The sequence below is a fragment of the Phoca vitulina genome, unplaced genomic scaffold, assembly GCF_004348235.1.
Source record: "Phoca vitulina isolate PV1807 unplaced genomic scaffold, GSC_HSeal_1.0 scaffold2, whole genome shotgun sequence".
NCBI lineage: Eukaryota > Metazoa > Chordata > Mammalia > Carnivora > Phocidae > Phoca > Phoca vitulina.
Genome location: NW_022589705.1, coordinates 77392173 through 77415303, shown reverse-complemented (window position 1 = coordinate 77415303; position 23131 = coordinate 77392173). Strand labels below are relative to the sequence as shown.

The window sequence follows — 23131 nt, the reverse complement described above, 5'->3', positions numbered from 1 at the left end:
ACCCCGTCCACCCCTCACCCAACTTCCACCGCAACTAAACACATGCATGCACACACATGCGCACGGCACATTCCTGTCACACTAAGAGGACACACACTCACCTGAATCCCAGGAGATCCTGGTGGTCCAGTGGGACCAGGCATGCCTGGTGGGCCTCGAATCCCTTCGCTGCCCTGGAAAGGAGCCCACCCCCGCAACAAAGTCAGCAGGGCCTTGCCCTGCCCTGGGACGAGGCGCTGGGCACTGGGTTCTGATGATTACTGGGAATCAGGGCAGCTGGTTTCCAGCCCCAGTTCTGCTCTGGCCTAACTGGGTATATTCCACACCACTCCCCCAAGAGGATCTGTCTTCGTCTGCAAAGCACCCCCCTTTTCACACTGTTCTATGAGGAGGGGACAGAGCCTATTCGGTCTAGCATCTTCTTCAGGGTTGACCCAGGGGCCGGCAGAGTGGGTGCTCAGTGACGTGTGCCAACTAAAGGCATACGTTCAGTTCACATCGGTCCCAAAAAAGTGCCAAGCACTATACAGCCGCTGATGCTTCCAGATGAAAAAAAGGGTGGCCGCTGTCCTCAAGAAGCTCATAGTCCCATTCCGAAGAGGGAGCGGCTCACTCTGGCCAGGGCTCAAGGGAAGCGTCAGAGAAGCACCACCAGACGCTAGACTCTGAAGGATAGCCGGGATGTGGGCAAGTGGGGAAGGAGAAGAGGGCATGCCAGAGGGAACTTCAGAGAAGGATGAAGATTTGGAAGTGGTCCCATGCCTGGCCTAGCCAGGGTGTCTGGGAGCCCGTGTGAGGGGTGGGGTGGGAGGCAAGGCTGGAGGAAGGTAGCTGATGGGGGGAGGGCCCCGAACACTGTGCTAGACTCTATCTCACAGACCACTGCTTTTCAAACTGCACCTCTCAGAGCCCTGGGGGTTCCTGGAGGAGCATCAGAGATGGGTGCACGAAGTGGGAGCCCAGAGGGTGGGACCCAAGACCCCTGCCCCTGCCTTAGCCAGAGCAGCTCCACTCATATATGTTATATACATTGTGAGCTTCTGTGTGATGAAAGGGCTCAGGGACTTCAAAATAAAGTCTGGGAACCACTGCTATGGGCACTGGGGAGCCACTGACTGTTCAAAGCAGGGGGATGATGAGCATCAACGTGTGAACTAGAATGTTTACCAGAGAAGGGAGGGGGGCAGCTTGGTGTGGCAGGCTGCCACGTACCCTAGTACGAAGAGAGTGGCTGCTCTGGAGCCGTGGCTGTGGACCAGCCAAGGTGGAAATGATCCTGCTAGAGACCCCCCCATGGGGGGGGGGGGGAGGAGAGCCCCGGGGTGGCATTGCAATGCCACCAGCTACCAGGAGGGGTCAGCACAGCCCCAGAAAATGTCAGTCCCACAGGGAGTGGAGATGGAGAACCCCTGGCCAGAGGTTTGGGATTCTCTGCAGTGACCAGCCTAAGGACAGCAGGCAGCACTGGGGTACAGAGCCAGCCCGGAGGGCTCTGGCAGGGGCTGCCACCCGGGTCTTCCCCAAAGAAGGGAAGGGTGGTGGCGCCCACCACCGCCTCAACTGTGGCTGACAGGTGCTGGCTCTGGGGAGGCCGCGAGGCGCCCGGGCGCTATCCTGGGCTGGGAGGAGTCTCAGCTCTGTTGCTATCTTGCTGTGTGCCCCTGGGATGTCCTCAGCCTCTCTGGGCCTCATTGCCTCACAGTGAGAGGTTAGACCAAGGTGGCCCTTCTAGAAGTCCTTTCCAGCTCTGACTGTTGTGCTATGTGTGTTTTCAGAGGAAAGAGGCTCCACTGGAGGTTACAGGCCTCCTGCCTCCCCCTTTGGGTTATAAGCCCCCCACCCCAAGCTTAGAAGTCAATTTGGGGCCTCATTATACTATCCAGCCATCACCTCTGGGGAGCCCAGAGGTTGGGATGAGACAGGGATGTCAGCCCCCAGACCAACTATCAAGTCAAGCCCAGGGGCCCCCAGTGTGGGGGCTCCCCAGGCCTCCGCTCCTTCCGACCCTTGTCACCAACTCACAGGCCATGCCTGCCCTCTCTGGACCCTTGGGGACAATCTGCACACGTTCCGTTCCTGCCGTTGTCAGACCCAGAAGGTGAGTGGCCAGAGCGGCGCTGGCTTCAGGCCTCTGGGCTTCGGGCTTCGGGTTCGGGCTCGCAGTCTGGATGCGCTTCCCTCTCCCCTCAGCTCCTCCCCCTCCCTTCCCCTCGGCTCCTCCCCCTCCACTTGGCCCCTCCCCCTGGAGATGAATCCAGCCCCCTGCGCTCCAGTCACCACCTCTCGCGCGCCCCTCTGCCTCCGGCCCACCCCCTGCTCCCAGAGGGCAGGGACTTGGCGCAGCACAGGTGCCATCCTGGGGCCACGGGTCTGTCGCCCTATGGCAGTTGCTGAATCTATGCTGCAGGTCTCTTTCCCCACCCTTGACGTAACCGAAACGGAGTCAGTCCTTGAATTTCCAAAGGCCCCGTAGTCGGGGTGGGATGGGGTGTGGGAGCTGCACGGCTCAGATCTGTGGCTGTGGCCAACTTGGGGTCCCGCTCACCTTCTCCGCTTGGGGGCCGGGTGGGCCGGGTGCTCCAGCTTTGCCCGGGAATCCAGGGGGACCCTATATCAACAAAGGAGCAGGCGGAAATGAGAATGGGGCTGGAGGGGGGCTCCCTTTCCCTCTTCCTCCTGGGTCTGCTTCACTACAGTTAATATGATGCATTTTGATGCATTTTGACTTCCTAGAAACACCACCTAGGAGCGTTACTGCTGGCTGGCCTGCTCGCTGGGGCCCACCCAGGAGGCTCTGCCCTCCAGGTCCTGGCTCCTGGAATCAGGCCTGGCCACCCAGGCCGTTCCTCCCATGCCTCTTCCCTCCCCTCCGCCGGCCCATCCTAGCCCAGCCTGGCCTGGTCAGGCCTGCCCCTCCCAAATAGGATCACACAGACAGGGCTGGCTTTGTGTCTTCACTCACCGGTGGGCCGGGAAAGCCTGGCTGGCCTTGAAATCCCTAGGGGAAGAAGCAAGGGACAGTCTGCTGTGCCGCCCACTCTCTCCCTCCTGGCGGCCCAGATGGAAAGAGTGACAGGGTGAGGCTGCCTTGAGCCATGGGGCCTTGCCCTCCACTCTGCCCAAGATGACCAGCAGATGAAGCTCTAGTCACGAGGTGGGAGGTTACAACTCAAGGACGGGTGAGGGCTGGAGGCTAGAGCTGGTCACCCCTCCACATGTGAGGGTGGCCACCAGGGAGAGGACCTAGCCCCTTCCCTGTGCCCATCCCCCCTCTCAGCCCTCCCCCACGGTCAGGACAGCCAGCCAGGTCCTGTGGTCACTCACCTGGTCGCCCTTCTCTCCCGAGTTTCCTTGGGGTCCTCGCTCTCCCCGGGGACCCTGTCACCATAGAGAACAAGGCAGCTGGAACCCAGTCTTTCTTCCCCTAGACCCCAGGGCTGGACTGGGACCAGGAGTCCCCATGTCCACAGTTCCTTGTCTCCTCCATCACTCACCACTGGGCCTGGGGGACCTGGGAGGCCTTCAGATCCTGGTGGGCCCTGGGGACACGAAGGAGCAGAATCAATCACTCTGACTGGGGGAGGTGGGAGATCAGGGGATGGGGCAGGTAACAGGGAACAGGGAACAGAGAGTAGATGGGGATGCCGGCAGGACTCCTCTCCCTGGTTTGCTCCAGCTTCCCTTCTCTTGCCTGAGCTATTGAATCAGCCTCTTAAATAGTCCTGCCACCTCCTGGCTCACTTCAATCCAGCCAGCAACTGGCTGCCATCTCCTCTTCTCCAGCATAGCTCTGATTATAACGCTCTCTTGCTCCAAAGCCTTCCATGGCTCCCCTCTGTCCAACTGAATGAGGTACATTCTTTCCACCAGGGCTGGGTTTTGAGGTATCCTGTGATCTAGTACCACCCACCCTTTCCTGCTTCACTTCCTTCTCCCCGTCTTATCTTCTGCCTTGCTTGGTCAGACGGCTGTTTGTACCCCTGGGCCTTTGCACAGCTGCCCCCTCTCCCTAGAATGCCTACCATTCCCCCACCCTTTCTGGGGCTCTTAAAACCTTACCAAGGGATTAGATGGCCCCAATCTCTTCCTGAGGTGCCCCCACCTACTCCCTTTGGGATTCCCCAGGATAGATAACCATGTGCCCTCCCCCACCCCCCACTCTATTCGGGGCTCAGGTCCAACAGCACCATCTCAGAGAGGCCTCCCGATCCTCCTTCTAATAGCACCCTGTACACCAGCTGGCCCCTTACCCTGCTCTTTTCTCCATTGCTTTCTCATTTATATGCATTGGCTTATTCATCTGTTATCTACCTCCCTCATTGGAATGTGAGCTCCTGAGATCAAGGGGCACAGGTGCCTGTTTTATTCACTGTGGCACCCCCAGGACAGCCTGCTACCCAGAAGGCCCCTGAGGAATGTCTGCTATTGAGTAAATGCACAAGGGGTCAGCTACATCCCACCTGGGCCTCACTGACGTGTGAGGGGAAGGGAAGGCTAAGGCAGGTTGGTCACAGAGGGACTTGGGTGCAAGTCCACACACTGCCCTAACTCACTCACTGACTCGCGGCAGCCTGCTGGGTGAGCCATGTCACTTCCTGAGCCTCGGGATAACCCCTCTGATGTGACGGCCTCACCTGATAACAGCCCCCGCCCCTGCGCTCACCCAGCCTGGAAAGGTGGCTCTGGGCTTGCGGGTCAGGCCAGGCTCCAAGCTGGGTCTGGGGTCCCCCACCTGCCCTGCCCTGCCCTGCCCGCCCACCTGCCTTTGCAGGGGAGGAGGAGGCCCTCCTGCTGGCTGACTCTTCCGGACCCCTCCCCACCCCTTGGCAGCCCTGGCCCGCCCATCTCCATGAAACCCGCTCCGACCCTCCTTCCAGCCTTCCCTCCGCCTCCGCCTCCGCCTCCGCCTCCGCGGTAACCAGCCAGCACGGCCTGCCTGCGCCGCAGCTGGAGTGACTCAGGGGGCAGGGAAGCGGGGTCAGGTCTCTTCCTTCGCAGGCTGCTAGGAAAGTCTCGGGTGGCCGTGGGGCAGGGACTGCTCCATTTGGAGCCCTTCCTCCTGCCCCCCCCCCCCGCCCCAAGCCGAGCGGCGACTCACCGATTCTCCCTTCTCTCCTGGGGGCCCGACGTAGCCCCGCTCCCCCTTGATGCCCTGACAAGCGAGCAGAGAGAGAGCTGAATTAGCCCCGTGGCCCGCTGTCATGGCGCTAATGCGAGGGGTGGAGACTGCCGCTGGCCCAGGCTGGCACTTACAGGCAGATGGCACGGAGGGCGACGGCTGGGGGAGGGGGCGGGGGGCTGCGCCCCACCTGCCGCTGCGGCCCCCAGTGGAAAGCGGGGCCACGCCCACCCAGCAGCCTCCAGCCCGGGGTAGGAGGCAGGCTTCCCGGGGTAGGGGGTAGGCTTCCAGTGGTCTTCCCACCTCTCCTACCCGCCCCCCCAGGAGGCAGAGCTCAGTCCTGGGGTCTGGGTGCTCGGAGAGTCTGGCCCTCCCGGTGCAGTGGCTGCAGTCGACCTCCGAAGTGGAGTGGCAGGGCCACGCTGCACTACCACAGGGGCTTTGGGGAGCCCTGCACGGACGGACGGGCGGACAGCCTGGCAGAGGCACAGACTGAAATGCTTGGAAGGGAGGGAGCCTGCTGGGGGATGCGCCAGCCTGGCCCTGTCCTCATCCCCACCCCCAGGCTCTGCTACCCCCAGAGCCAGCATCCCCTTACTCACGGGCAGTCCTGGGGGGCCCATGGCACCTGGGTAGCCAGGTTGCCCTGGAGGACCCTACAGAGAAAGGGAGACATTACGGACCAGCCCCCCAACGTTTCTGTTTCCCCCTCCCAGGGCAAAGAACAGCCGTAACCAGGATGCCTGAGCTGCCAACTGAGCAAGCACATGCCCATCCGAGGACGGCCACCACCTTGGGCCAGCTCCTAAAGGCCCAGGTTCCTCTGGCTGAGCCCACCACCACAAGCCCAGGACTCAGGGACATGTGCCTGCCTGGCCAGGACCTGGGAGCTGAGCCAGAGGAAAAGGCCCAGAGCAGGGAGGATGAGGGTGGGAGTGGAGGAAATGGGGTGTGGAAGGGGCGGCAGGAGGAGCCCGGGAGACATTGCTGGAAGCCGGGGGCGGGGGGGGGGGGGGGGGGGGGGCAGGGCTGTTCGTCCCTTCTAGGGGGTTGGGGCACACGGAGATCAGCCCCCTTTGATCCCGAGGGGCTATGAAGACCGTCGATCTGAGGGATCAGGGGCAGTGAGTTTCAAAAGGAATCCACCTCCCATCTTCCACTCAGCAGCCATCCCCGGGGGCCCCACCTCTGCCTCCCCAGGGCTCCTCATCCATCGCCTTCCCCTGCCGGCCCCCTCTTACCGGTTCCCCCTTCTCTCCTGTCAGGCCCCTGAGGCCTCGCTCTCCTTGAAGACCCTTGGAGAGAAAAATCATGAGAACCTGCCGGGGAGGGCTGTCCCCACCGAGCCCCCAGCTCCTTTTGCCTGCTCTGCAGCCTTCTGTCCCCAGTCCAGGCAGAGCTGGGAATCACTGATGCCCCCCCCTTTAGGCCCCCAGCAAGGTGACCACGGGGTGTACCCCAGAAGGGTAACTGTGAGAGTTGTAGACTCTCACACAGGGGTGCCTCTCAAGAGCATACCCCCAAGACAGGTAACTATGGAGATATGCCCCCCCAGGTAGGTGACCCTCAGAGGGTACCTCTCAGGCAGGTGACTGTCACTGGTGTGCCCTACTTCGGTAAGTGGCGGGGGTGTACCTTCAGGAGTTTGACACGTGTGTGCTCCCCTGAGGGGCAACTGTGAGGAGAGGTGTCCCTACAATGATGTTCCTCGACCAAAATGTATCACTGGATAGCCAACACTTACCTGTACCCCACCCCCAACCCCCAGCCACAAATCACCTCCTTTTAGGGATGCAGGGGAGAGACATGGGCAGACTGCTCCCTCCAGAGCCGTCCCTGTCACTTTTTAGGGTGGAAAGGGAGATCGCTTTCAATTGAAGCCAGAGCCCCCCCCCTCAGTCCTCACCCTGACTTTTGTGGATTCGCCACAGCGTTAAGGGGCTCTGTCTGCCCCTTCTCCCTTGTGCCCTCAAGAGATGGTGCCCAAATCTTTCCACAACACAAGACAGATGGCTAGACGGACAGATGGCCCCTTCACCCAAGCAAGCAGAAACAGACAAGGTCCGGCCAGGATGAGGACGTGGGGACAGATGGAGCCATGACAAGGAGGGGCCCCGCTCCCTGAGCCTCCACCGCCAGGCCTGGGAGGAGAGGAGCCAGGCCCCCAGGAACACTAAATCTGACAAGCAGGAGGTTAGTTTCCGTGACCCAGGAGGGAGCAACAGTGAGGATGGGGATGATTTAAACACACTTGTGACGATGACGAAGGCAGAGCAATTAACGACACCTGGCGGAAGGAGCAGGTCACAGCACCGGGCACAGGGGTGCCGGGCCCCACGACACCCAGAAACCCAGCTGGCTGGCATCCCACGCCCAGCCTTGGGGCAGCAGACGGGGCCTGGAGCCGAGGAAGAGGAGAGGCAGAGGAGGAAGCTGCGAGGTTCCTCTAGGACGACGGGCAAGGTGCGAGCATGGCTACCTTCGGGTCCCTGGGGTGCCCCGGGGCGGCCCAGCCAAGCAGCGGGGCAGCAACGTGTGCCAGCCCACGGTGTGGAGCCCTGAAGCTCTGGCATCTCTGCTGGGCTCTGTGCCAGGGGCCTGGCGGGGCCCCAAGAATTACTTCCAGCAAATCTTCAAGTCAACAGCAAAGGTGGGAGAAGCAGAAGGCAGAAGTGAGAAGGGAGGAATCAATAGGCCCCTGGAGGCACCAGCTTCAAATAAGATGAAACAGCTCCGAGGCCTGGGGTGATGTGGGTTTGGGGGAGAGAAAAAGGAGATTGTAGGGGGGGGGGGGGGGGAAGAGAAGATGAAAGAAGCAGAAGCAGAGGGAGAAAGGAAAAGGGAAAGAAGTCCGAGACTTGGGAAGATGTCCAAGCCGCTGGGACCGCAGGGAACCCGTGTCGTTATGTGCCTGCAGGGGGACAAAGACAAACATGGAGGAGGGGGGCGAGGGCTCCACAGGAAGGGAGACAAGCAAACGCCACAGAGACCTGGCTGGCAAGGGGAGGGGAGGTCAAGCAGCACTAGGTTCTTACAGGCAATCCGGGGGAGCCAACAGCACCAGGAAAACCTGGGGGGCCCTGGTGGGAGAAACAGGCAGGTCACAACTCATAGGCATAGTAACCCTGGGCATCGTCTGGGGCAGGGGGTCATGGGGAGAGGAGGTCACAGGATTATTTCCAAGGCAGCTGGAAAAGAGACTCAATGAAGACACCCGCTCCTCCCCCTTGGCTCCAGGAAGAATGGCTCGAGCCATCAGCAGAGATGAGAAACAGTCCCCAGAGTCCAAGGGCCCTGGCCGAGTGCTCCTGAGTCCCGCTGGACACCCTTGCTGGAGTGCAAGCCCATCGTGCCCGCCACCTGACCTCCAGATGCCCCCAGCTGGGTGGCTCCCACCAGCCACCTGTTCTCCAAAGAAAGCATTTTTGGTTCTTCCAGTCCTTCCTGGGCACTTCTAGTTTCCCGCCATAGCAACACCATGGAGGACTCCAGGGGGGACATCCCTGGCCTGGCCTTTGTAGACCTGTCCTAGAGATGGCCCTACAGAGCGACGCAGGGCTGTTCCGTCTTAGCCCCCGGCCCCCGTAGCGACTGGTGGCGTGGAGGCATGAAGAGATTTGGTCGGGTTGCCACATACTTTCCTGGCAGCCAAGACCACGAGCCAGAAGCCCAGGCCCTCCCGCCAGGGGAGCCTGGGTCCACCGTGCCGGACAGTGTAGGGATGGGGATGGGGAGGCAGGGGTGTGCCCTGGAGGGCCTCCCTGAAGCAGGACCACCAGCAGAGCGGAACAGAGCAGGCCAGTTCCAGGGGCTCGGGTGGTGGAGTCCACAGTCCCCACAGATGCTCTGATGAGGGAAAGGGGCAGGCGGTAGAATTTCCCTCCTTCTGCCCTGACCAGCTTCCTGGATACAAGGCAGCAGAGTGGAATCTGGGCATTACAACCCCTTCGAGAGCTTCTCAAGTGGGCCAGGAAACCACGGATACTTACAATAGGGCCTGGAGGACCTGGGGAGCCCCTCATGCCAGGCGGACCCTGTAAAGGAAGCCAAGGGAAATGGAGGGAGGGGCTCAGGCCCCACAGAGCCCCAGGGTCTCTGCGGCCGTCCTCCCAGCTCGCCACCGCCAGAGTCCACAGAGGGCGGGGGATGGCACAGCAGGGCCGTTTTAGCTGAGGTTAAACCTTTCGTTCAGCCCATTCAATCATCCAGCAAACTTTATCGAGCAGCTATTATGTCCCAGGCACTAGTTAATAAACCAAACATAAAACTCCCTGCCGTGTGGCACTGATGCTCTCGGGGAAGAGGTGGGCAGTAACAAGTAAAACCGGGGCTGGCGCATGGTGCTCAGCAGATGCGTGTGGAATGTTCCCAAATGAAGAAATACACGGTCTTCAGAGGGTGACACGTGCACTGCACGGAAGGAACTACGGGTTCTAGGGGTGGTGTATGGGGGGGTCAGTTTCTCTGAGAGGCCAGGGAAGGTCTCCCTGAGAAGGTGATATCTGAGCAAAGGGTGGAAGGGGCGAAGGAGCGAGCCCCGGAGAAGAGCTGAGGGCAGAGGGAGTGGCTGGCCAGGCCGGAAGGGGGTCGGTCCCCTGGGCCGGGAGCAGCCGGTGTGCCGGCAGAGCAAGGGACTCCCAGCCGTGAGAGGCGCCAGGTGACCTGAGACTTGGACGCCCCCGAAGGACTCCCAAGAGACAGGGAGCCACCAGAGGGCCCGGGAGGACACTGGGCAGGAATGAAACTGCCCCCGGGAACTGAGGGCCACTTGCGTGGAGACACCAGCCCCTTTGGGGTCCTGCCCGGACGAGGGAGGGTCTGGCCCTGGTCTTACCTCTTCTCCTCTCTGGCCGGGCAGCCCTGGAGGACCGGGCAGGCCGGGGCTCCCAGCACAGTCTGGATCCCCCTCGCCGCTGTCTCCCTGGAGAGGGATGGGGTCGGTGAGCTGAGCAGCCAGGGCCCTCCCTATGCGGCCCGGGGCACAGGCGAGCAGCGGGCACGGGGCCACTCACCCGGGCCTCCTCAGCTCTTGGGCGCTCCCGCTCTGCGAAGCACTGAGGGGGACAACAGGAGGCCCTCCGTCAGGCGAGGCACTGGGCGCTGTGCCCACACCAGGCCAGCCCGGAGCCCAGCCCCCTACCCGGGCACAGCTGTCCAGGCCTGGCACGCCGGGGATACCCTGGTCTCCCTTCTCGCCTTTTTCCAGGAGCGCAACTGGGCGGGCTGTGTGCCCCTGGACACAGTCCCTGCAGAGGCTCTGACGAGAGAGAGGGAAGGGCAGCGGGGCATGGGTCCCAGAAGGCCAGGGCCGGCCAAATGGGGGAACCCCACCCCGAACTCAGCCAGGGCACCCTGCCCGTCCACACACTTTCTCTCTCTCTCTCTCTCTCTCTCTCTCCCCCCGGCCACATCCCTGCAGCAGCTTTGCTCCATCCTCAGGAGACCCAATCCCAACTCTGGCTTTGAGTTTCCTCCAGGAAGCAGCTCTGTGGGGCCAAGCCAAAGCCACTTTCCAGACAGGCGCGTGGGAGGAGGCGGAGGGGCCCGCAGAGGGACCATCTGTCCCGGCTGTTCCTGCAACCTGCCCCCACTGTGAGGACACGCCACGAGGATTCGGGCTGAAAAGGCCGGCTCCAAACACCAGCTTCTCCGCCCAAGGGAGCAAAGGAGTAGCTGCGGGAGGAACTAGGCCCTTTGCAGACACCCTCCGGGATGGGGCTTGCCCTCCTGCCCCGGCAGATCCTGACTGTCACGGGCTCCCCGGTTCACCCATCCATGGAGGGGTGTCCCTGGACCCCTGGGCAGGAGCCCCTGCCCCACGGTCACCGTTCACTGCCCAGCCCAGGGATAATGGTTGGCATTGACTCAGCACCCATGATGCCAGCCATTGTAATAGGCCTTTGCACACGATCACATTCACTCCTGACTGTGCAATGAGGCAGGTAATCTTGCAAGCATTCTGGAGATGAGAAAGCCAATGCTCGAAGACACGGTGCAACTTGTCTCAGGTAAGTGGGGGCCTGTGCTGGACCCCGCTCTGCTGAGGCCAGAGCTGACACTCGGGCCACAGGCCCAGGCTTCCTCCGGGGTGCCTTCTGACCCCTTCTCCAGACCACACTCGGTTCCAGTTTGGGGTCCTCCACAGAGCACTTGGTTAAGAGGCTGTCAGATGACATGTGGCACAGAAACATGCCAAATCCTGCATTTGGGGTTATGCGATCATGTGCCCAGGGGCAGGACTTGGGGGATCCCCAGCTTGCCAGGAGCCTCAGGGAGAAGAATTGGGGTTTCATTGCCACACTCCACTGTGATCCAACCTGCAGCAGCTGTCAGGAGGCTAACCCGACTGCAAGCTGCTTCTGCAGACATTTGCTGTCCAGAGCGGGGGACAGGGCAGGCAGTCCCCAGGCTCTGGCCTGAGCGGGACCCATGGGGGAAGTGAGAGGTCCGGGGCACTGGCTAGCCCGTACTACAAGGGGCTGACTGGGACAAGGGGCTCTGGAGGGACCCCAGAGGATGCTAAGCTGGAGGAGAGGAGAATCCAGGTCTTGTCTCCAGAGGTGACCGAGCAAGGGAGGCCAGACCGGGCCAAAGCCATCAGTGTGATCTTGATGCTATTGGCAGCACGGGCAAGGGCCGACCCTGCCAGGACCCCAAGTCCCCTCCCCTGCACCACTAGAACTGCTCCTGAAATCCTGTCTCCTCCCTGGATTCCTTCTGGATTGTCCTCTGGTCAATCTGTCCTTCTTCCAGGCTCCCAACCCAGTCCCGTCGAAGAACACAAGTAACGTCCACAGCTCCCTGCCTGACGACCCCACAACTGCACTTTCACCCTCCCGCTCTGTTCTAGAAGCTACTAGACCCTGCCCTGGTGTGACCAAGGTGGTACAGGGCCTCACTGGTGGCTCCCGTGGGCAGGCTTTGGGGCAGGAACTGCCCACAACATCCACCATGGGGGTACCTAGGCAGGATCCCTTCAAACACTCATTCAGCAAGGCTGGAAAGACCGAGGGTCTGTTACTCGCCAGGCACCGTGCTAGGCCCTGTGTGACAGACACTTGGAGAATGCACATTCCCTGCAAACAGGTCCCGTCTGCAGCTCTCCCTGTGCGGTGCTGAGCACATCCTACAACGATCCTCCCCCTTAGGAGGCTTCTCTCCTTCTCTCCCTCCTCCTTCCCTCTTACCCTCTTACCTTAAGGAGGTGCTGTTCAATTGGTAAGGATCCCTGCAGGAGATAAGACAGGAGGGCTCAGGCAGGTGAGGGGGAAGGGGGACGGAGACTTACGGGATCAGGTGGAGCCTCAGGAAGCCACATGCCACCCTGGCTTCTCCCCGCCTCGCAGGAGGGAGGGAAGAGGGCCCCCACTGCAGCTAAGGGAGCTGGCATGGCCAGGTCAGCCCTGGGAAGGGCAGGGAGGGGGCTGCACGGTGACCCAGGCTGGTACCTACCAATTCCGCAGTTAGCCCAGGCTGTCCGGGCAAACCGGTATTTCCAGGCACTCCCTGCAGCCAAGAAGAGATGTGAGTGAGTGGACTCTTCTCTCGAGCCGAAGGCCACCCTGCTTCATGCCCACCAGCCCCCCTGCCCCTTCCCTTCCTGCAGCACTGAGAGCCTGACGGGCGCAAGGCTGGCGTCCATGCTTAGCTCAAAATCTCCAGACCGTTTGTGGGGAGCGTTGAGGAGGCCCAGAAGGGTGACCCCCAAAAGCAGTCCAACAGGAAGTTTTTCCTACATGTTAGAGGAACGTCAGAAATCGGGCAGAGGGCCTTCTACATAGTAACTACGTTTTTTTCTGTGCTTTTTCCATTTCCTATCTAATTTCGCTGAGTCACGATGCTCTTGGTGAGCTAGGTGTATCACACCCAACTTAAAAACAGAACAAAGAATTCAGAGAGGCTAAGTAACTTGCCCAAGATCACAAGATAAGCAAAGTGCAGAGGTGAGATTCAGAGTCAGGACCACTGGCTCCAATCCCCTCTCTTAACCACGATTCCAGCACCTTCCTCAAAAGACATTCCTCAGAACATCGTGTACACAGCAAGGTGGAGGCTTGGGAGCCAGACCTATGCAGGTGCGAACCCCGACTACCTGGGTAGCATCTGGCAGCTTACTCGGAAAAAAAAAAAATCTCTGTGCCTCAGTTTCCTTATCTGTGAAACAGGGATCCTCTATGGTGAGGCGTAGAGGAGACCATGACTGTGAGGAGCTCAGGTGCGGTGTTTCCACCCAGACTCCCTGCGGCCCCCGCAGGCTCACGGTGCACATTTGCATATTAAATACCCCCTGGGGGCCCGGAGCATGTTCCCTTTTCAATCCCCAGTGCCCGACACAGGGGAGGCATGCATTAAATAAGCGTGGAGTGAACGCGCCGCCGCACACCCTGCTCGCCCCGCACGGGACTTCCTTGGCCCGTTCTGAGAGCTGGCCTCCCTTCAAGTCGCACCTCCCAGCGACAGAACACCACCACCTTCCCCTGCGAGCCCGCCTGAACTCAGGCCAGGCTCTACCAAGGCCCGAGGCAGACAGGAGTCAGTCTCCCTCCCTCAAGCCCCTGTTCCAGTCCTTCTGCATCCCGAGGGAGTTCGCAGGGTGATGTGCTTAGGATAGTCCCGCGCAGGGAAAACGCCTTGAACCTGGTCGTTATCCTTATGCACCTAGATTATGCACCCCCCCCACCCTCCCCCGCCCCCGCTCCACTTGCCATTGCCTATGTGTCAGTTCAAGGCTGATACTTGGTGATTTTCTTTCCCTGCCCTCCTGGAACTAAATGTCCCACCTGTTGTCCTACCATAGAAGCCAAGAGCTACCCACTCACTGGCTACTAACTACATAGCCTCAGGCACATTGCTTGACCTCCCTGCCTCAGTTTCCCCTTCTGGGAAATGGATGGAGGATTACAGGAGATTTCATTACTTGGCAAATAAATGCTGTCTATCTCTGGGCCCGTTTCTGAGCCTGGAGACGAGGAGCTGCCGGGCCCTCCCTTCCTTGAAAGGACTGCAGGGCCGACCTGGCGAGGAAGAGCTGTATCTTGCCTGGCACGGGGCAGGGGCCTGTTAGCGGCAGCCTTGGCTTGTTCTCCAGCACTGGCACTGGGTGAGGACTCTGGTGCCTGGGACCAGACTCTGCAGTCACTCTTTTCTGCCTTGTTCCCTCAGCATGTCTTGGCAGGGTTCACACTCTATCAGCGTGTTAATGGGTCACTTTGAAATGACTCTCATGCTTCCCCAAGCAAACTGCAAGACCCCTGCAGACAGATTCCTGTTTCCTGGTAGTGCAGCAGGAGGCTGGGACACTTGGGAAATGTGTGGTTGGCCCATGGGGGACTGAGAGTTGGCTCTAGTTCTGAGCTCTTGATGAGACAGAGAGAATTGGATCCCGGCAGAGACTCCCATCAGCAATGGGGACTCACCAGAACAGATTCTCACCCCAGGGAGGCAGCGGGGGATGTATAAAATCTCCGGGGGGGTGGGGGGTGAGGGGAGTAGTTAGTAAAAAGCTTCCATGTGATTCTGCTCTGCTTCTTCAGGAGCTGGAAGCCAGACAAGCAGAAGCCACTGTCTGTCCCTCCCAGGACCTTCAGAGAACGGGGCCTGGTGTGCATGCCGCTGGGGAGCTGTCCTGCAGGGCAGTGGCAGGGAGGAGAAAATGCTGGGCGCTGGGGAAGCCCAGTCCCACACTAATTCCGAGCCGGATGACCTCAGACAAGATACTTCACCTCTCAGAGCCCGTTTGCCCAGCTGAGACTTAGGGAGAACACCATCTGCCTATTGTTGACATGAGACTCCCATGAACGAGAGAATGAATATAAAATAATCATAGTCACCGGCCTAATGATGGCTAATGCCTTCGAAGCATTTACTATGTGCCAGGCATGGTTCTACACATTTCGCATGCATTAACTTGTTTAAAATTCACAAAAGCCCCATGAGGTCCGTGCTATAATTATATCCACTTAACAGATGAAGGAACTGAGACACAGAGAGGGTAAGTAACTTGCCCCGCACCACACCACTAGCACCTGGCAGAGCGGGGTGCAAAGTCAGGCTGGTGGGCTCCGGAATGCACTCTCTCAGCACAGTGCCACACGGACCTCCACCCCCACGGCTCTCCCCTCACTGTCCCTGGCCTCCCTGTTATCCCCCCAGCTGTCGGGCACAGTCCCACCCCCGGGGCTTTGCACCTGCTGCTTTCACTGTCAGGAATGCTCTCCCTCATGGGCTTACTCACTCATTTCCTCTAAGTCTGGATTCTTTCTAACACTCTTCTCGAACATCTTCCTTGCCCTCCTCCCACTTTCTGACCCGACGCCCTGCTTTATCTTCCTCCTTCCTCCTTGCATGAATGAATGTTGCACGCTGCTCCAAAACGGGGGAGCGCCACGCCGGTGTAAGGGATTGTTTGGTCCAGATCCTGGGTTCCTGACCAAGGCCTGACCTTAGCCTGAGCTTGGCCCAGGTCTCAGTAGGGTGCCTGGGCCGGCACACAGCAGGGCATTCCTCAAGAAAGGGCTGGGACTGCCCACAGCCTGCCCTAAGGGATCAATGGGCGCCCCCCGCCCATGTCGCTCTGGAGAGTAGGAACCTAGAGGAGTGAGGACGGCACGCATAGGTGTTGGGTGGAGACACAGCACACTCAGGGGCCAGCACGGAGCCCCAGCCCTGCCTCCCCGCCACCCTGCCTCCCAGACTCCCCTTCTCTCCTCCCCCTTTACCTGTAGCCCGGGCATTCCAGGAGGGCCAGGTGGTCCGGGAACACCTGGGGGACCCTGAGGGAGAGGAGAAGTAATCAGACCCCAAAGAAAGCTCTGTCCCACCGCTGGGGGCGGCAGCATTAGGGTGGGCAAGCCATGGGGCGCTGGCGGACAAGTGGAGAGACAGAGGAGACAAGCGACACACACCTGAGGGCCCGGCTGCCAGGAGCTGCCCATCCAAAGTCCCGGAGCACCCTGGGTGGGAGTGGGGGTCGCAAAAGAAGGGAGACGTTATAGGCAACGTCCACACCAAGCGCAGGGCTGCGTGGGGAGGCAGCTGGCTGGGGCGCAAAGCCCTGCGGGGCCCTCGCATGTTGAGCCAACGCAGGAAGCCAGGCCTCTCCCCCGGCTGGGGGGAGGGCTCTCAGCGCCACTTACCGGCATGCCAGAGAAGATGGGGTCCCCTCGAGAGGGGCAGGAACACTCCCCTGGCTCACCCTGAAAAGACAAGAGCTTTTGTCAGAGGGGGGCGAGGATGGAGGACCTTCTGGAAGCCAACATCTGGGAGGCAGCAAGGGCTGTAGGATGGAGAGGCCAGGGTTTAAATCCAGGACCCGCCTCTTACGAATGTGCCCTTGGGCAACCGGTTCAACCCCTCGAGTCTCAGTGTCCTCATCTGTAAAATGAGGGTAATAGCACCAAATGCATAGACCATCAGGAGGGTCGACTGGATGAACGTACACAGAGTCCCTGCCACATGGGACGCCCTTATGCCCCCAAGGGCTGGATGTTGCTGCTATTCCTGTAGGTTTGGGTTCAGCGTCTCCTGCCACACAGGTGTTCTGCCTCCCGGACGCTCGAGGCTTGGCTGCTGCCGTCCCACTCTCCTTGGCCTGGCCCAGTCCCCCACCTCTCTGCCCTCTCACCACTGGTCCTCTCCAACTTAGCGCCTGCCCCAGCCTCTAACTCAGGCCCATCTGCAAATGCAGCTGCCCCCATGGGGCCCTTGGGGCTCTCTGGGTCACCTGGGATCCTGGTTGTGCCCTGGGCCAGCAACCAGGTGAAGTGAGAAGTGTTCGGGGCCCCTGCTTCCTGGAACCAGGGGGCTGGCAGTAGCAAGGAGACCAGGATGACTCCTCAGCTTCTGTCCTCCAGTCCAGAGCCACCACTGCGTGTATAGGTTCCCCTGGGGGCGGGGCTCCTGGGGCAGTTAATTTCCCCCCCAGTATTGGCCACAGGGCCTTGGGACTCACCTTCACTCCCTGAGGTCCCTTTTCACCCTGCAGGGAAGAAACACAGTGAGGTGAGTCGATAGGGGTGTGGAGGCAAGACACCATAGCTTCCTGCTGTCCTGAGACGCTGTACTCACCGGCATCCCTCTGGCTCCTGGAGGTCCGGTTTGTCCTTGCTGCCCATCTGGGCCCTGAGGGGAGAGAGCCCAGGGTCAGCGGCGAGCCTGGACTACAGCCAGCCACGTGGCCCACGTGCAAAGGAGGGTGATAGGACAAGCAGAAGCCTGTGTCCCAGTGTCCCTGTCCTCGAGGAGGGGACTCTGGCACAGGAGACAAGGAGCGGAGGAAGCAGGAAGACTGGCACTTCCTGCGCGCCTTCTGGGTGTCGGACACTGGGCCAAGCGCCTGTCAGACGACGCTGAGTGGGATCCCCCTCCCAGCCCTGCAGGACGGCACTGTTCTGTTTGACAGGTGAGGAAACTCAGGCTTAAGGAAATTTCGTAACAGACCGCCCATTACGACCCGAGGCGCCTGCTCTCTCCCTGTCTGTCCCTTTCATGCTTGACACACATTCTATCGCAAAGGTTATCTCAGATGACTTAGCAGGAGATAGGAAATTTCTGCTCTTATTTTCTCACCGAGGATTTGGAGACTGTGAAAGGCTGTCACTTGCCTGGGGTTACACAACTAGCGCTGTGTGTGGGGCTGAGACTGGAAAGCCTCCTGCATGGGGCTGGGCCTGAGGGAAGAAAGTCTGGAGAAGTCCGCCGGGCTGCACAATGGCATTCTGATGGCCGCCTTTCTGTGGGCTCTACCACCTTCACACTAGGGACTCGAAACTCCATGAGGACCAGGACCGCCTTTGCCTTTAACCTCTGCCTTTCCCCTCGGGCTCCCCGGGACAGGCCGGGACCCTGACGGTCCAGCTCCAGTGGGCCGTACAGACTGGCGGTGTGGATGTAGGCAGGGCGCTGGCCCTTCTGGGCTTCCGTGCACCCTCGGGAGGACTCTGTCAGTGATTGCCAAACTGGAACCGTAAAGATAGAAAAGGATCCGTAGGGATCCGTAAAGATAGAAAAGGTCTCTTTCACTGGGCTCTTTTCCACATTACCAAAAGCCCAAGAAAAATTACACATTTGCCCACGACCCAGCATGGCACAGGCCGGCTGAAAGGTAGCATTTCTTTGATTTTGGCTAGAATTATACCATCTTGTAAAATTCTAGTGGGTTCGTGTGGAGCAGAAGCTATTATACAGGTATTTGATGAATGAAAATGAGGAAATGCACTTATTATTACTTAATCTCTGCGATTTGTTCAATAGACACATCTTTTAAAGCATGGGGCTCATTGGTGGGATAGTCATAAAGAGAGGTCTTTGAGGGTAATGAGGTTGGAAGTATTGCTGGTCTAGAGAGATCTGTGCTGTCCAGTAGGGTAGCCCATAGCCACATGTGCTTATTTAAATTTAAATTAATTAAAATTAAATGAAATTTACAGTTTAGCTCCTGAGTTACACTGGCCACAGTTCGGGTGCTCAATAACCGTATGTGGCTCGGGCAGAGGAGAATAGAACATCATCATGGATAGTTCGACGGGGCAGCACTCATTTAGAAGATCCCCCAAGGCCTGAGATTTGAAGTGGGGGTGGGTGAGTTCACATACGTGCTTTGAGTCATAGACCTGGGTTCAAGTTCTGACTCTGCCGCCTCAGTCTCTGGCCTTCAGCTTTCCTCATCTATGAAACAGGGACAATAACAGCCATTCCCTTACAGGGCTATTGGGAGGTTTAAGCGGATCTCTGTGGGTCTAGAGCTTAGCACCAGGCTCAGCAGTCACTGCTCCCAAAATGGTGGTGATCAGTAACGTCATCAGTCAGGTGCCCCTGTCCAGACAGTGTGGTCTTCTTTCTCGGAGGCTGGGCTTCTCTCCTCCCATCCCCCATTCTGCCAGGCCCCAGCGGGGTCAGCCCTGTGCCCTCTTCCCAGCAGTAAGAGCCTTGGCCCCAGCAAGCCTCCAGCACAGAGCAGAGAGGACCCTTACCGGAGGCCCAGAGACATTGGCACCAGGGGGCCCCATAGGCCCAGCAGCTCCTTTCAGTCCCGGAGACCCCTGGGGAAGAGAAGACACGGAGGCTACCAGGGGCAATCAGGCAGGTGGGATGCATCAGACCAGGTCTTGGGTGGCCCTGTGGTGGGCATGTCACAGGTCCCCTGTCCCCTGTCCCCTGAGCCAGGGCACTCCAAAGCACCACAGGGCTAGTGCCCGATGAGGCAGAGACTCACCTTGACGCCCTTCTCTCCAACGGGTCCAGGTGGTCCCCGAGGTCCTGGAAGTCCCTGCAGATGGAAGCACAGTTAGTTAACCCTTATCCTAAAGCGGCCCCTTCCCCCCCACCGCCCCCAGCCTCCTCTAGGCCCAAAGCAGACGTACCTGAATGCCAGGCAAACCCTGGACTCCAGGTTCCCCCTGCAAGCCAGAAAACACAGACTGGGCCACAGCTGCCCAAGCCAACCTGTCCCACTGGCATACCTGGTCTGGGGTGGGGTATATACCAGCCGAAACTCGAGAGAGCTCCCCAGGAAGACTGTGAGGGTGAGAGAGGCAGGGGGCCAAGGCAAGGGCCTCTACAGAAGTAATGGCAGGCTAGGGCTGCTGACCAATTCCTTACCCCAGAGCTGTGCCCTTGAGCATTGGAGGGCAGGCAGGGCTCTGTAGTTTTGGGGATGGACAGGAGTGGGCAGCTGGCTAATGGAAGTGTTGGGAGGGCTGGGGGGCAGGTAGGCAAAGGTAAGGCTAAAAACTCACCTGGGGCCCTTGGACTCCCTTTGCTGGAGGCCCGGGCTCTCCCTGAAGAGGCAGAGGGACAATCCTTGGCTTGAGATTCCCCACTCACCCTTAAAACCTCCTTCCCCAGACTCTTCCCCTTAACCTTCTTACTTCCACCTTCTCCCTACTCTGTAGCCCATCTTCCCCACTCCAGGCCCTATGCCCCCATGTATCTGCCCACTCCTACCCTCATCACACACCTGCAGCCCAGGTTCCCCATATGCACACATACCTGGATGCCCTTCAGTCCTGGGGGCCCTTGAACTCCAGGTAGACCAGGCCGGCCCTAAAAGATACAAGTGGCCCACGGGTCCCGCAGGGGAAAGGGTGTAGGTGGGAGAGAAGGCAAAGCTCAGGCAGGGAAAGACCAGAGGGCAGGCAGCCAGAACTCACCGGTTTACCAGGCCGGCCCACACCTTCTGGGCCCTGCTCTCCTTTGGGGCCCGGCTTCCCAGGCAGTCCCGCCATGTTCATCACTGCCTCCTGCAGGCTGGGGCAGGCAGTGCAGCCATCACCCTGGTCAGAGATGGGCACAGCCGGGAGCCCTGAGCCAGGGCTGACAGCGGGGCCACGAGGAGGCCTCGGAAAGGGAGGCCCTGTGCCCCTCTAAGAGCTCTGCCCCTCCACCGCGCCCACCTCAGTCTGGGAAATCAAGACAGCCCCTGACACTCTTTGCTCTTCTCCCTGCCGTGGAGAAGACCTGAGGCGTCCCCACCCAGTGACTCTGGTATCCTGTAAGGCTCACAGCCTGACTCTGCCGTCCTTCACCTCATCAACTCTCAGCCTGATTTCTTTTGGTCCATGCAACAAAATGCCCTCTGCCCGACTGACCTTTTCTCCTTTCGGGCCCAGGGGGCCCCGAACCCCAGGCTCTCCCGACAGTCCCGGCTGCCCCGTGGTGCCTGGCACTCCAGGATCTCCAGGATTGCCAGCGTCACCCTGTAAGGAGTAGGGGTCAAGGAGGGCAGACCCAGCCCTGGGAACTAAAGGCACTCGGAGCCCTTCGCTGGGGCTGGGGGCTGCACAGGGAGTGGAGAGAGGGCACAGGGCAATCAGGAAAACGAGGTGGAAAGCTCATCAGACAGGTGGTGCCCACCCATGCCCACAAGGTTCTCACCTTCTGCCCCTTCAGTCCACGCTCTCCAGCCTTGCCCTGGGGAGAAAGCATTTCTAGCACCCATTCACTCACAGCGGACACCCCTAAGTGTCCAGCACGGTGTTAGACCCAGGGAATACAGCAGTATGCAAAACAGACCACAATCCCTGCTCTCGTTCTAGGGAAGCGATACTGTATAGATACAGAGAAGAGATGAGCAAGTTACTTCACCTCTCTGTGACTCGGTTTCCTTATGCATCAACGGGGATGATGAAAATGGCACTGGCCTCTACCCTGCAGGGTCCCTGTGAGGCTAGACGCGCCGGGCCGGGGGAAGCAGCGCGCGGCACAGAGCGGGCCCCATGCCCACGCTTGCCGCTCTCAGTGAAGCAGTAACAATAATGGGCCCGTGGCAGCCTTCGCTTCCTGGATGCCTATTGCGGCCGGCGGGGTGCTTCACGCACAGCACCCCAAGGCTTTCCAACAACGCCACGCGGAGGAAACAGAGACATGGAGAGGAAAAATAACTTGCTCAAGTCAAAGAGTGAGTAAAAAGGCAGCGCTGGAGTTTGAAGCCAGGCCCGTCTGGTCCCAAGTCGGTGCTCTGTGCGCCCTGCCAGGAGGAAGGGCTGAGGCCCCTGAAGCCAAGCTCCTCTGGGGACAGAAGCACTGATGCTTCCACACACTCCCACCTACTCCCCGCTGTCCAGGGAGCCAAGCGACCCAGGCAGGGGTCCCCCCCCCCCGAGCCCTGCCTGCCACAACGCAGGAACCCACCTGTTTTCCCGGCAAGCTGAAGCCTGGAGGCCCAGGCTCTCCCTTCTCTCCAGGAGGGCCAGGCAAGGTCACCGTGTAGCTGTCCCCATCCTGAGGCCTGGACAGGGCTGGGCATGGCTCACAAGGCTCCCCCTGCCAAGCAAGGACACAGGGTCGGGGTTGGGGGGCGGGATCCCAGGTCAGGCTTGGGATCTGGGATCTGGGGAATCGAGCTGGCCCTGACACAGCACCTCTGCTGGGCGAGGGATATCTCAGGAGAGACTGTGGGAGGACAGGTAAGAAATGAAGGTGGGGGCGATGTCATTAAGGTCTTGAACGCCATGCTAAGGAGCAAGATGTTACCCTCAGGCAGTGGGGAGCCTCGATGGGCTGGAATTAGAGCAAGTGTGTGCTGAGGAAGTTCACCCTGGCTGCAGCATGGAGAACGTCCCCAGACTCACCTTCTCTCCTTTGATGCCTGTGGGTCCCACTGGCCCTCGTGGGCCCTGTGTGATTAAAAAAAAAAAAGAAAAAAACAAGACATGTGTGAGGCCTGGCACCTGCCTGCCTGGGCTATGCTGTGCACAGTCTGGGTCTGTTGCCCCCCCGCCCCCCACCGGCAGCAGGCAGCACTTCCCATGTTTCCTCCCCAGAGCACACTCACCTGCCGGCCGGCTGGCCCTTCCTCCCCAAAATTCCCCTGGAGCAAAGCAGAGAACATAGGGTCAAAATGAGGCAGCATGACAGGTGCTGGGTCAGTCCCAAACCACAAACCACAAAAGTAGCCACCTGTGAGGACTTCTAGACTGACCACCCCTCTCATGTCCTGCCTAGGGAAACTGAGGCCCAGAGAGGGAAGGGGATTTCCCCCAAGGTTCCCAGGAGGGTCTGTGGCAGGTTCCTGCCCCCGGCCTCACTTCACAGAATCCCAGCCCCACACTCAGCCTTCACCCGGCACACAAAGATCATTCATTCATTCATCCGACAGCTATTCGCTGGACGTCTACACAGCATGCAGGGCCAAGGTGCTGGTCGGATGCAGTGAGCAGCACATAAACACCTTGTGGAGTTTACACACTTGTGGGGACAACCAGAACTTTATGAAGTCACAGCAGGTGTAAACCGGGATGAGTGCCACAAAGGGAACAGGCAGGGAGATGAGACGGGGGAGGCCGCTTTGGACAGGGGGTCAGAGAATTGTTGAGCACGATTATTATCAGATAGGCGAGAATCAGGCCAGCCAGCAAAAGCAGTGGGGGGAGAGTAGAGAAGAACGTGCTAGAAGGTGGGCGCCACAAGTTCAGAATCTAAGAGGTGGGAGCGGCCTTGACACAGTCCCGAGTGGAAGGAGGCCACACATCTAAAGCCCGAGAACCGGGGAGAGGAGAGCCAGCAGACAGGCAG

General features: G+C 59.7%; 1 protein-coding gene across 7 annotated transcripts in view; it reads right to left on the bottom strand.

Annotated features, from left to right (window-relative positions):
* The window catches only part of COL16A1 (collagen type XVI alpha 1 chain), a 53179-nt gene that overhangs the window by 10365 nt on the left and 19683 nt on the right, over positions 1 to 23131 (bottom strand). For 6 of the 7 annotated variants that reach the window (XR_004297613.1, XM_032389289.1, XM_032389265.1 and 3 more), the window contains 31 exons: positions 22392 to 22427; positions 22189 to 22233; positions 21749 to 21880; positions 20993 to 21028; positions 20707 to 20814; positions 20269 to 20391; positions 20108 to 20161; positions 19855 to 19896; positions 19480 to 19515; positions 19332 to 19385; positions 19090 to 19158; positions 17186 to 17239; positions 17070 to 17096; positions 16255 to 16314; positions 16024 to 16071; positions 15838 to 15891; positions 12572 to 12625; positions 12315 to 12347; positions 10260 to 10376; positions 10132 to 10173; positions 9954 to 10040; positions 9109 to 9153; positions 8155 to 8199; positions 6361 to 6414; positions 5722 to 5775; positions 5099 to 5152; positions 3495 to 3539; positions 3325 to 3378; positions 2963 to 2998; positions 2546 to 2608; positions 102 to 173 (listed from right to left, as the gene is read on the bottom strand). Coding sequence is in view for 6 of the 7 variants with exons in the window: in XM_032389289.1 (XP_032245180.1) it covers positions 102 to 173; positions 2546 to 2608; positions 2963 to 2998; positions 3325 to 3378; positions 3495 to 3539; positions 5099 to 5152; positions 5722 to 5775; positions 6361 to 6414; positions 8155 to 8199; positions 9109 to 9153; positions 9954 to 10040; positions 10132 to 10173; positions 10260 to 10376; positions 12315 to 12347; positions 12572 to 12625; positions 15838 to 15891; positions 16024 to 16071; positions 16255 to 16314; positions 17070 to 17096; positions 17186 to 17239; positions 19090 to 19158; positions 19332 to 19385; positions 19480 to 19515; positions 19855 to 19896; positions 20108 to 20161; positions 20269 to 20391; positions 20707 to 20814; positions 20993 to 21028; positions 21749 to 21880; positions 22189 to 22233; positions 22392 to 22427 (1833 nt within the window). In the remaining variant the exon portion in view is untranslated. The remainder of the gene's footprint in view (positions 1 to 101; positions 174 to 2545; positions 2609 to 2962; positions 2999 to 3324; positions 3379 to 3494; positions 3540 to 5098; positions 5153 to 5721; positions 5776 to 6360; positions 6415 to 8154; positions 8200 to 9108; positions 9154 to 9953; positions 10041 to 10131; positions 10174 to 10259; positions 10377 to 12314; positions 12348 to 12571; positions 12626 to 15837; positions 15892 to 16023; positions 16072 to 16254; positions 16315 to 17069; positions 17097 to 17185; positions 17240 to 19089; positions 19159 to 19331; positions 19386 to 19479; positions 19516 to 19854; positions 19897 to 20107; positions 20162 to 20268; positions 20392 to 20706; positions 20815 to 20992; positions 21029 to 21748; positions 21881 to 22188; positions 22234 to 22391; positions 22428 to 23131) is intronic. The other variant, XM_032389281.1, reaches the window with a different exon arrangement.